This window comes from Thermomyces lanuginosus (assembly GCF_041956635.1).
Source record: "Thermomyces lanuginosus strain ATCC 200065 unplaced genomic scaffold VTN49scaffold_40, whole genome shotgun sequence".
In the NCBI taxonomy this organism is placed as follows: Eukaryota; Fungi; Ascomycota; class Eurotiomycetes; order Eurotiales; family Trichocomaceae; genus Thermomyces; species Thermomyces lanuginosus.
The window spans coordinates 1,168,425-1,180,040 of NW_027192374.1; the positions used below are offsets into that span (position 1 = coordinate 1,168,425).

The 11,616-nt window shown below is 53.1% G+C and overlaps 6 protein-coding genes across 6 annotated transcripts; 3 read left to right on the forward strand and 3 right to left on the reverse strand.

The window, feature by feature from the left end:
* Positions 1-551: 551 nt before the first annotated feature.
* VTN49DRAFT_6433 (uncharacterized protein) lies at positions 552-1,188 on the reverse strand (the record flags this gene model as incomplete). The annotated part of the gene is made up of 2 exons (XM_069414592.1): positions 552-1,116; positions 1,184-1,188. The coding sequence occupies 2 exons, from the start codon at positions 1,186-1,188 to the stop codon at positions 552-554; spliced, it is 570 nt and encodes a 189-aa protein (XP_069265822.1).
* A 260-nt stretch (positions 1,189-1,448) lies between these two features.
* On the forward strand, positions 1,449-1,960 carry VTN49DRAFT_6434 (uncharacterized protein; the record flags this gene model as incomplete). Its single annotated transcript, XM_069414593.1, has 4 exons — positions 1,449-1,502; positions 1,566-1,639; positions 1,699-1,752; positions 1,822-1,960. The coding sequence occupies 4 exons, from the start codon at positions 1,449-1,451 to the stop codon at positions 1,958-1,960; spliced, it is 321 nt and encodes a 106-aa protein (XP_069265823.1).
* A 1,243-nt stretch (positions 1,961-3,203) lies between these two features.
* VTN49DRAFT_6435 (uncharacterized protein) lies at positions 3,204-6,309 on the forward strand (the record flags this gene model as incomplete). Its single annotated transcript, XM_069414594.1, has 7 exons — positions 3,204-3,401; positions 3,466-3,593; positions 3,653-4,041; positions 4,097-4,593; positions 4,652-4,827; positions 4,882-5,445; positions 5,502-6,309. 7 exons carry the CDS (start codon positions 3,204-3,206, stop codon positions 6,307-6,309), a joined length of 2,760 nt encoding a protein of 919 aa, XP_069265824.1.
* A 34-nt stretch (positions 6,310-6,343) lies between these two features.
* Positions 6,344-6,635, reverse strand: VTN49DRAFT_6436 (uncharacterized protein; the record flags this gene model as incomplete). Its single annotated transcript, XM_069414595.1, has 2 exons — positions 6,344-6,566; positions 6,616-6,635. The coding sequence occupies 2 exons, from the start codon at positions 6,633-6,635 to the stop codon at positions 6,344-6,346; spliced, it is 243 nt and encodes an 80-aa protein (XP_069265825.1).
* Positions 6,636-7,081: 446 nt separating this feature from the next.
* Positions 7,082-9,779, forward strand: VTN49DRAFT_6437 (uncharacterized protein; the record flags this gene model as incomplete). The annotated part of the gene is made up of 2 exons (XM_069414596.1): positions 7,082-8,930; positions 8,986-9,779. 2 exons carry the CDS (start codon positions 7,082-7,084, stop codon positions 9,777-9,779), a joined length of 2,643 nt encoding a protein of 880 aa, XP_069265826.1.
* A 459-nt stretch (positions 9,780-10,238) lies between these two features.
* On the reverse strand, positions 10,239-11,409 carry VTN49DRAFT_6438 (uncharacterized protein; the record flags this gene model as incomplete). The annotated part of the gene is made up of 2 exons (XM_069414597.1): positions 10,239-10,949; positions 11,020-11,409. The coding sequence occupies 2 exons, from the start codon at positions 11,407-11,409 to the stop codon at positions 10,239-10,241; spliced, it is 1,101 nt and encodes a 366-aa protein (XP_069265827.1).
* Positions 11,410-11,616: the final 207 nt, after the last annotated feature.

Genomic DNA, 11,616 nt, shown 5'->3' on the forward strand with positions numbered 1-11,616 from the left:
TTACTTAACGGTAACATCGAGCGAATCATGCAGTACAAAACGTGTCGAGAAAACACTGCTCGTGGACGACCATGATGAGCGTCATATTTCAGCGAAGAGTTTTATTCAGAGAATGTGCTCATGTGCGGAATTGGGAATTCATAGCCGGAAATTATGAACAGTCATCATTGGATTGGGCTAATGAGATCCGCTAGTTTCAGGCGGCAGTCAAAATCAAGGAATTGGAGATCATAGCATGGAAAGTCCCCTGTTCAGTTGTCTCAGTAGACTCCAATGGTCCAAGATCACAAGGTCGGCAGCAAGACCCAACAATGCATCTGCAGGCAGTTGTGCAGGTCCCTGCAGTTGAGTGAAGACAGCGTGAAGACGGTAAAGATCAACACCATGATTCCATTAAACAATCAGTTGTATTGATTTTTTCCCAGCGAGGCATCATATCAGCGTGTTAGTATAAACAAACCCTTAACGCCAAACACATGAACCATATGACATGAAAAAATAAGGAAACCGCTTGCAAAGAGACCACACCAACCACAAAGTCCATGAACCGTTTAGTCGACATCCATCTGCTCCTCGACCCCACCGTCCACCAGTATTCTGGCCTTCTTCTTTTGGCGCACCTTCTCCTCCCCAAGCACCTTTCCTGTGACCTTGGCAGCCTCGAGAGGAATGTTCCGCTCCTCCATGTCGCGGAGCTCCTTGCGAATGAGGTGCTCGCCCTCCGCAACTGTCTTCCGGTCCTCCAGACGCTGCTTCTCGCGTGCCAGCTTGCCTGCCAACCGCCGTTTGGTGAATACCCGCTCCCGTCTCTGCCGGATCTCCTCCACCCGCTCCATGGCCTTGAGCGTCGCAGCGACCAGGTTGCGATCGTACTTGACGGGGACGTTTCTGCGCTTGGCGAATTGAGACAACAGCAGCGACGAGTCGACAATCATCTCCTTGCCATGCATGGCGCGATGGGTCTTGGTCCACTTCAACTTCCGCGGCTGTCGCTTCATCTTGAAGTTCTTATGGCATTTTGACCGGCAGAAACGGAACATTTTGGCGTCATTGCGCACAAAGGTGATGCCCTTGGACGGGTATACCGGTCGTGAGCAAAAATGGCACGTTTCGACTCTGATTCATGCGGGTTAGACATGATCTACCAACAAATGCAGCATCTGAGAAATTTGTAGAGACCTACCTCATGTCGGCTAACGTCGAAACCGTGCACCAAAGACTTCAACTGGGAAAGTAAGGCCGAATTTGTACCGTTGTTTGTATGCAAGAAGCCTGTCGTCAAAATTCGACCCGATAAACTTTCCATGTGGAGCGCCGACTAAAAAGCCGCCCTAAACCTAAAATGGTAAGGCGTCTATCAGCATTTTATCACTCTCGACCGAACAACCCCAACCTCCGCAGATCTTGAAATCACCGGGTACTATTCTTTTCGTCCAACCTTCGACACGATGGCTGCCTCTGCTGCACTGGTTGGCCTCGGGGTGGCCGCGGCTGCCTTTTTTGTGAGTTTTCCGGCTCTTTACCTGCGTTGCCGGGCACACCGTGACTGACTCATCTCATCGCAGGGCCGTGCGGGATGGATTGCGCTGCAGCGCTACCGTGGCGGCGTCAATAAAATGGGCCGGGCTTTCTACAAGGGGTAAGCCTACATTAATACTGTGCTATATGCAAAATAGGATGCTGACGGATGAAATCTAGTGGCTTTGAGCCTCGCATGACTCGTCGGGAGGCTTCGCTGATCCTCGAACTCTCGTAAGTGCCATCGACGCCTCCCTCAACGGCTTCTCGTCCATTACATCCTACTAACTGATTTTGCCGCAGAGAGCGATCCCTGACCAAGGAAAAAGTGCGCAAGAACCACCGACAGCTCATGCTGCTCAACCACCCGGACCGAGGCGGTAGTCCGTATCTGGCCAGCAAGATCAACGAGGCCAAAGAGCTTCTCGACAAAACCCTGTAGATGGGTTGGGTTCGCAGCGACGACACTTGTATATATGGTAGATTTCGGCTTGCATAGCAGGGCGTTTGGGTGGATTTGCCGTAACCGGGTTGGATGCCTGTGATTGTGACTATTATACCGACATCGCCACTCTTGGGTTATATGGGTATGGGTTCTTTGTATATAGTGAGAATAAATTATTGCCTCTGTAAGAACTTGGGCCTGTGGTGATTGAGTGTAATGCTTCGAACCAAGCGTGAAAGCATGACTACTCGTTGTATTTGCTACTCGTTGTATTTGCTAACCCAGAATCACGTGAAATACGAATCAAGAGGGTGAAGGTCGAGAAGCCCGCTCTCCTGCAGACGGGGCCATCTGCAGGCTCTCTTTGTCCCTTCTTTATGCCTATCGTACAAGTACTTGGGAGAATTGGAAGAAACCTCGGCAATTAGTAAGCACAGGAGAAAGTTTCCTCTTTCATAGACGAGGTGTCATTGTATGTGCTGCTTGAGGGTTGAAAATGACTCAAGAGACGGTTTGATTCGCCGATGCAATGAGCTCCGAGTCTGATCCGCCTATTAGCGTCTCGATCGAAGCGAGAGCAAATGTTGCTGCCTGAGGATTCAGGCGATGGATACTTTTCTGTCCGGTTTCTCAGCGGATGCTTAGTTAACAATTGAGCCGTAGTATGTGTCTTTCCAGGTGCTCTTGCAGTTCACATCTTGACTCTTTGGACTGCATGATTGTACCATAAAATTTGAAAGTGGGAGAGATTCTAGGCGAGCCGTCGTATCGAACCCAAACCTTAAGTATAAAATAGGCTGACAGAAACTGACGTCTGCGGGCACTCGGCAACATGACGGGCTCAAAATTCAGGCTTGGAACAAGGGAGAAAAATACTGTATTTTCCCATCTGGGTAAATAATCCTCTGCCTAACGCCTGGGCGTTGAAACTTCGACGACGATCGACAGCACCTTAATAAACTACTGCTGACACCGTGTGCTGGGATGACTTGACCTCTAAACAGCCCACTTAAAATCCCACCCTCGCCACTCTCTTTCAACAAGTTGGATGGCGCCCGGTACTTGATTGCGGGAGCCCTCCGCCGGCATTGCTGAACTCCACTGTACAACTTTGTTTCCCCCCGTTGATATCAGCTGTCGCGCGTCGACCCCGTGCTCCGCAGATCGCAGATCAAGTTGAATCGAGACCGTTCCCCGCAATCCAGAACAGCCCGACCTGCCGAAGGTCCCCAGAGAAACCATGAGTGGCACGGGGGATGCTTCGCAGCGCCCGCTCGACGGGCCCCTCAGCCTGCAGCAGAATTCGCCTCCTTTTGTCAGTAACCATGCGGTCGCCAATAGTAACGGAGTTGTGCCGCCGGGCTCATCAGGCTCCGGGCACGAGGAGGGCCATGCCAACGCAGCGGTCACGGAGGGCCAGCGAAGGAGAATAGCAAGAGTATGAGTGATTGACCTATGCGGTCGTCTGGATGTCGTGCTGGTCTGACGGGTTGCGTGCGCAGGCATGCGACATGTGTCGCAAGAAGAAAATCAAGTGCGATGGCAAAATGCCAAAGTGCTCCCACTGCATCAACTATAAAACCGAATGTGTCTTTACTCAGGTAGAGAAGAAACGCAACCCGCCCAAAGGGTACGACCGCTTGTGAATCCACGGACATGTCATGAGTACGGATGTTGACACTCGGGTAGGGCTAAATACATCGAAGGCCTCGAGAACCGCCTCGGAAGGATGGAATCGTTACTGCGACTGTCGGGATTGCTTTCGGAGGATGAAGGCGGGAACGCTCCGGATTTGCTGACCTTGGAACGACGACTCGCAGATCGCGCCGCTGCGAACAAAGCTCGCGGTTTTCAGGGAACTACGAACACGACCAACCCGCCAAATCCTGCGGCGGCTGCGGCGGCGGCAGCAGCATCCACGCATTCGACACCCCAGACGGAGATGCGCACCGGTTCCAACACCTCTGGGAACTCCCCAACTGCTCCTCAAGAAGGAGGCCAGTCGAATGATGTGGAGATGATCTCAGATATGATGTGCTCGCTCGTGACGAACAGCTGCGGCGAAACTCGGTTCATTGGTGCGTCTGTCAAAACTCAAATGGCGAAATGTGGAATGCTTATTGTTGGTCCCAGGGTCCTCCTCCGGGTTCTCGATCTTCTCTCCGAGGGGCATCCAGTGGGTGAATGAGAAGACAGGGGATACTTCATTCCAGGAAATGATTCAATCCGCGTGCATTGATGATGATAAATGGATGGCCTGGAAGCCGGAGATCTACACAGACATCTTTGCTCGTCGTGTCTTCAAACCGCTGCCTCCTAAGGATGAGGCCATGTCTCTTCTCCGAGACTACTTTAACCATTTCAATTGCTTGTTCCCTTTGTTTCATGAACCAACGTTCATGCATTTAGCTGAACGGCAGTACTCGCGCGATCCATACGAAGGATGCGGTTGGTGGGCCAGCTTGAATGTCGTGTTGGCATTTGCACATCGAATAAGGATGATGAACAACCTGGATCCTCATGAGGAAAACAAGATCTCTTGGCTGTATATGAAGAACGCGCTGGCGGTCCTGACGGAACTTACCTTGCGCAGCACGGATCTGATGAGTATCCAGGCGCTGGTAGGAATGGTACGTCGATGAGACGATGTTTTCGTTTTCTACGGCACATGCTGACAACTCACTACAGGCGCTGTACATGCAAGGGACACCGAATCCCCAACCGTCCTTTTTCCTAGCTGCTGCAGCCATTCGATTGTCGCACAGTGTCGGCCTGCACAAGCGCGGTGCAGGGTTTGGTCTCAATCCTGTGGAGATGGAGCAACGCCGGCGGGTGTTCTGGCTTGCGTATATTATAGATAAAGAGTAATGACTATGGATCTCGTGCAAATATGAATATCATGACTGACAAAGTCGCAGTTTGTGTCTACGTTCTGGCCGGCCACCGGTTCAGGATGACGACGATATGAATGTGGAGCTACCGAGCGAGAATCCTCCCGACAACGTCGGCAACATCCCGCTGCTGGATGGGAAGGGTACCCTCAATCTTTTCCGGCTCTTCTGTCGGTTCGCCATGATCCAAAGCAAAGTATATAGGCGTCTCTATTCAGCCAAAGCGGCTAGGCAGTCCGATGGCGAGCTGCTGAACACCATCGGAGAATTAGACCAGGAACTGGAGGAGTTCAAGAACAGTATCCCGATTGAATATCGTCCAGAGCACGAGATCAAAGTGCCTCATCCGGGTTTGGTTCTGAAAATTGTTCTGCTTCACTTCTCATATTATAACTGCGTGTCCACCATCCACCGCATGTCGGTGCACCATGGGTATTGGACGAATCGACTTTCCGACTACGCCATTCAAGGGTTGAATCCTCGCCCGCTGAATCCGCGTGTATTTTCGTCGGCAAATATATGCGTAAGTGCAGCGAGAGCGACGATAAACCTGCTCAAGTATCTTCCTCAAAGCACCTTTGGGTGTACTTGGTAAGCCAAATAAGCTATGATCCCATCTTGTCCATTAACTAACCCACTGAATACAGGTTGATCCTCTACTATCCTGTTGCTGCCCATTTGACACTTTTCGCAAATATCATTCAAAATCCTCAAGATCCTCGTGCTCGTTCGGATATCAAGTTGATGAGCAATGTGGTTAACTTTTTGAACACGCTCCTGACCGATGAGGCGAGTGCAAATGTTCAGCGCATGCTGACACTCTGTTCGGAGTTTGTGCGCATCGCCACAGTAGCTGTTGAAAAGGCCGAGAAGGAGTCTCAAAATCGCCGCAAGCGAAGAATGGATTCGGAGGCACCAGCGGGGCCAACCAACCAGGATGCAGATGCGACAGCGACATCGCAGCCTTCTCCGAGCACTCAACAGCAACCTCCTCAGCAACGGCCAGCTGAACAACAACGACAACAGCAGCAACAGCAACATCCGCCGCCGGCACCCCAATTGTCGGCTCCCCCTGCGCCGTCACGATTTCATGAACAAGGGCATTTGCCTCCAGAGCAAAATGGAGGATCTCTATCACAACAACCAGACGGCGTAGACACGGCAATGTCGGACGCTCCTGCGCCCGACATGCGCAGCATGTCCGGGTTTAGCCCGGATTTCCAAGGCGTTTTCGGCTCTACATCGAATCCTCCCGAATTCACTGCTCAAACGACCCTTCCTGGGGCTACTGCAGCCGCTATGAATCCATCTTTTGCGCACTCAAATTCTTTCGTGCCGCAAGACCTATGGCAAATGCCCATGACCCTGGAATGGGACTGGGCGGAGATGTCTGGATTCTTTCCCAACATGGACCAGACGGAGCTCTTTGATGGGTCACTGCAAACAGGGCCATGACGGTAAGACTTTTACGAATTCATTTTCCAACACGCTACGACGCATCGGGGACGGAGTTTTGGGTGGCTATTTCCAGATATGACCGGTTTCCGTTGACCACGGGGATTCTCCTATCCTTCGTCTCTCTACTCACTTTTCTTCCATTCGGTCCTGGTCTGACCGCTTCTTCCATTGTACATGTGCAAAAGATACCGCTCGTGCTTGTTGAGAGGCTTGTTAACGTTGGGATATGAGGTTTGGCGTTTACAGGGATTATGCTGTTGTCTCCCTTCTCCGGTATGAAACAGAGTAAGTAGTGCTATGTACATTAGTACTTCAAGAGGCATGTGGTAAAAAGAGTGGCAAAGTAGATAGCCCAAGAAATCCACTCAATATCAATACAATTCAAGCGTTTGTATCAAGTCGTCTTGCTCGAAAAGCGTGCGTATGTTAAGCCAAGGCCAAACTCCTGCTGTGACACAGTATGTTGTTAAGGATCACGTGTCATTAAGAATGCCGGAATGCTGACTAAGGAATGATGACTCAGCAGAGCGGAACGGAAAAGACGAAGTTCTGGCTGCCTGGGCCGAATGCTGCCGCCGTGACTGGAGACCGCAGACTGCGCAAATTCCACCACTCTCATTCAGCTTGCTTCTGGTGTCCCACGGTTGTTTTTGGGGATTGGGTTTTTCTTTTTCTTTGGTCGCCTGGCTGGGGAGAGCGACACCCATTCCTTCTTTCCCCTTCTTTTTTTTTCCCTCCCCTCACCAGCCTTCGGGCTTTCTCCGCAGCTATGGCCACTCTGCTTCGACGGCCAGCCCAGCTGGCGCGATACTCGCGGAGTGCCGCAGAGCTATTTAGCGTATCGCGATCATTATATCCGAGCCATTCGCGACCGCAGCTCTGGGCATTGGTCAATAATCCTCGTCGCACGCGAAGATTCTATGCTACCGTGAATCCCAACGATCCGAGGCCTCCGAATAATAATGACAAGAGCAAGGGTCGGGATCAGCTCCCGTCAGAGCTGGAAAAGTTCTTTGATGAGTTGGAGCGGAATGCTGTCTTTCTCCCGCCGTCAGATCGAGAGGTGTTGAGGAAGGCCAAGGAGGAGTTGCTTCGGGGAGACCGGCTGCCTCCGGAGGTTCAGCGGAAGATCAACGATGTGTTACAAGGGAAAGCGCCCTTGACGATTACCGAGTTCGATGCACTTCTCCGGGCCTTGCGCGATGCTGGAAAGGAAGCTTCCGAGCAGGGAAAGTCAGAGCAAAGGAAGACGGAGGAAGAGAAGGCAGCACAGAAGGAGCAGGAAAAGAGCGAGCAGGAGAAGAAAGAGGATACCATGTCGGATTTCGAGAGATTTGTGAAGGAGAAAGAGGAGCAGAGGAGACGAGAGAAGGAGCAACGAAAAGGTCAAACCGGTCCGACGCCCAAGATCTTCGAGTTCAGACTCGACCCTGCGAACATGCTGATTTCGGCGATTGTCTCGTACTACATCTACCGAAGTATCTTCCCGGGAGAAGAGCGAAGGGATATTACATGGCAGGAGTTCCGCACAAACTACTTCGACAAGGGCTTGGTGGAGCGGCTTACTGTCCTGAACCGGTCTCGTGTGCGGGTTGAGCTTAACCGAGAGGCCGTCGCCAGGGTCTACCCGGACTCACCGGCCGCCACGAACCCCAACTTCCACTACTACTTCACCATTGGATCGGTTGACTCGTTCGAGCACAACCTGGAGGAGGCACACAATGAACTCGGCATCCCGAGTGGGCAACGAATACCGGTGGCTTACGTCGAGGAGGTGCCCTGGCTGGCGACAGCTTTCTCGTTCGGTCCGACGCTTCTTATGATTGCGGCGTTCTTCTGGCTCTCGCGACGAGCTGCTGGCGCCGCTGGCGGTCAGAGCGGTATCTTCGGTATCGGGAAGAGTCGAGCGAGGCGGTTCAATCACGAGACCGATGTTAAGATTCGATTCTCGGACGTGGCCGGAATGGACGAAGCCAAGCTGGAGATCATGGAGTTCGTCAGCTTCTTGAAGGAGCCCGGCAAGTTCGAGAAATTGGGCGCCAAGATCCCTCGTGGTGCCATTCTGTCTGGTCCTCCTGGTACTGGTAAGACGTTACTGGCCAAGGCCACTGCTGGTGAGTCCGGCGTGCCGTTCTACAGCGTCAGCGGGTCGGAGTTTGTGGAAATGTTCGTGGGTGTCGGCCCGTCGCGTGTACGTGACTTGTTTGCCACTGCGCGCAAGAACACGCCATGCATCATCTTCATTGATGAGATTGACGCTATCGGCAAGTCGCGGACAAAGCAGAATTTTGGTGGAGGCAATGACGAACGGGAGAGCACGCTCAATCAGATCCTGACGGAGATGGATGGTTTCAACACGTCAGATCAAGTGGTCGTGCTGGCCGGCACGAACCGGCCGGACGTCCTTGACAAGGCATTGTTGCGACCTGGTCGTTTCGACCGGCACATTGCGATTGACCGACCGACAATGGAGGGACGGAAGCAGATTTTCCGTGTCCATCTCAAGAAAATTGTGACCACGGAGGACATGGAGTACCTGACGGGTCGCCTCGCGGCGCTCACGCCTGGCTTTGCTGGTGCCGACATTGCCAACTGCGTCAATGAAGCTGCTTTGGTTGGTAAGTACATCTTCTCTACGCTATCAGGAAGGGCATATTGCTAATGGAGGTCTAGCGGCTCGTGAACATGCGGATGCAGTAGTAATGAAACACTTTGAGCAGGCCATTGAGCGAGTGATTGGCGGTCTGGAGAAGAAATCCTTGGTTCTATCGCCCGAGGAGAAGCGCACGGTGGCCTACCACGAGGCCGGACATGCCATCTGCGGCTGGTTCTTCCGATGGGCAGATCCTCTGCTGAAGGTGTCCATCATCCCGCGCGGGCAGGCCGCGCTCGGCTACGCACAGTATCTGCCGTCGAGCGAGAACTACCTGCTGACGCGACACCAACTGATGGATCGCATGGCCATGACGCTTGGCGGCCGTGTCAGCGAGGAGCTACACTTTGACACGGTGACGAGCGGCGCCAGCGATGACTTCAACAAGGTCACGCGGATGGCCACCGCGATGGTGACCAAATTCGGCATGTCCGAGAAGATCGGTACCGTCTACTACGATGAGGAGCAGCAGCAATTCCAGAAGCCCTTCTCCGAGGAGACGGCGCGCAACATCGACGCCGAGGTCCGCCGCCTCGTCGACCAGGCCTACAAGCAGTGCCGCGATCTGCTCGAGTCCAAGCGCAACGAGATCCGTCTCGTCGCCGAGGAACTCCTCAGCAAGGAGGTCCTGACGCGTGACGACCTCGTCCGGCTGCTTGGACCCCGCCCGTTCCCAGATAGCGGCGAGTTCACCAAGTACTTTGGCGGCGGTACCGCGGGGGGTGATGGCACCCTTGCGCCACCTGAACCGCCGCGTTTGGATGAGGAGACAAAGGGGAAGGATGGGCGTGATCAGACGCCTCATCCGTTGTAAGTAATTCATGTCACAATTCTCCGCTTCTACTTGTGTGTTGTGTGTGTACCTTTTAGTTTTTGTATTCTCATTCTAGGGGGGCCTTTCATCTCATGGCGTGGATATGATTTTTGCATTTTTTTTTTCCGGATCATCTCCAAACTGTCCGTCCATCTCTACTTCATCTCTCCTCCTGTTTGATCGACTTGGTTGATCGGTCGGTGTAAGCTTATATAGATGTGATGAATCAAAAAAAATGTATGTATAATAGTAGACAATCATGGATCTTATATATTCAAGGGCAAAGGTCAACCTGTACAACAGATTATATTCGATAAAAATCCAAAGCATTGGTAATAGATACTGAGTAGATACAGCATTTATGTGAACAAAATCCAAAAAGAACCACGCCTACTCCCCGAGAGCCTTTTTCCAATCCAACCAACGAACCAACCCCGGGTATCTCCCAACTCGACTTTCTTACTCCTTCTTATTCTTCTTGTTCTTGACGGCCTTTGATGACGGCTTCACCGACCACCGCGGAATAAACTTGCCTACACGGGCCTGATACTCGGCGTACTCCGGGTACTTCTCCGCGCTGAGCTTCTCGGTGAACCGCGTGCTGCCCTGGAACAGAGCAACGTAACCAATTGCGCCGACGACGGTCCAGTTAAGGTACGCCTGAGTCGTGTAGGCCGCCCAGGCGTAGAGCGTGAGCCAGATGGCCTGCTCGGCGGCGAAGTTGGGGTGGCGGCTGAAGGACCAGAGACCGGAGATGGTGAAGCCGCGCTCAAGGTCCGCAGCGTCGAAGGCATCACCCTCTTGGGGCTGGCGGCCGGCGCGGTAGGCGCGTTTCGCTTTCTGGTAGCGCCACTGCTGCTCGTCGGCGATGGTTTCGATGAGGAGCCAGAAGATGATCAGACGGGAGAAGACCAGGTCAGGGACTCCGAAGGTGGAGGATGTAGAGGTGGAGGTGGAGGTAGATTTGGCCGACGGCGCGAGGAGAACGAAGAGGTATGTTGGCGTGGTAATGGCCCAGAGGAGCAGGTTCTGCGTCAAGCCGATGAACAGCACGTTGAACAGGAACCAGAGGAATCGGTTGTTGATGATTTTGCGCAGCGCGGGCCAGCGATAGTCTTCAGAGCCGAACTTGTAGCCGCCTTTCCGAGCGTAGTTGAATGTCAGTCGCGCCTGGAATCGCAATTGGTCAGCAACTGTGTCATTAACCGGATAACTGAGGAAAGGGTAGGGAGATCCGTACGCCCCATGCCAGACTGAGCAGAGCGACGCTCTCCAACCGCGCCGTGTCCAGGCCCGCGCCTCGAGCCCACAGCGCATAGTGCACGTTGTACAGCGTCGGAAGAATACTCCAGAAGCGGTCAACCTGCGAGTAGTTGCCCGTGACCAGTGCGATGAGAATGAAAATTGGCGTGATGGCCAGCGCAAAGGTAAGCGCCGTCACTGCCGGGTTGCTCTGGTAGTAGAGGGTCTGCAGTTCGGCGACGTTGACGCGACCCCCGCTGGTAACAACGGAGACCTGGTCGCGCAGAAACTGGAACCATTGCGGCGCCTGGACTAGGTAGGGCGCAACAGTGGTATTGAACTGCGCGGCGTCCGCCGGCGAGAGAATCGAGGGGAGCGGAACTGTCATGGCGGGCAGATCTGTCGCAAGGACTTTGGGGTGTGTTGTTTGATGATTGCGGAGAGTGACGATGGTGTTTTGTTGTTTAGCGTCGTAGCGTCCGGAGTCGGCAGAGCGCGTTTGGTACTGGCCGGTAAGCTGTACTGCGACTAAATGGCCGAATCAATGGCATGTGTCATCTGCGAAATTCGAATCGAGAGATACCAGTCGAATTTA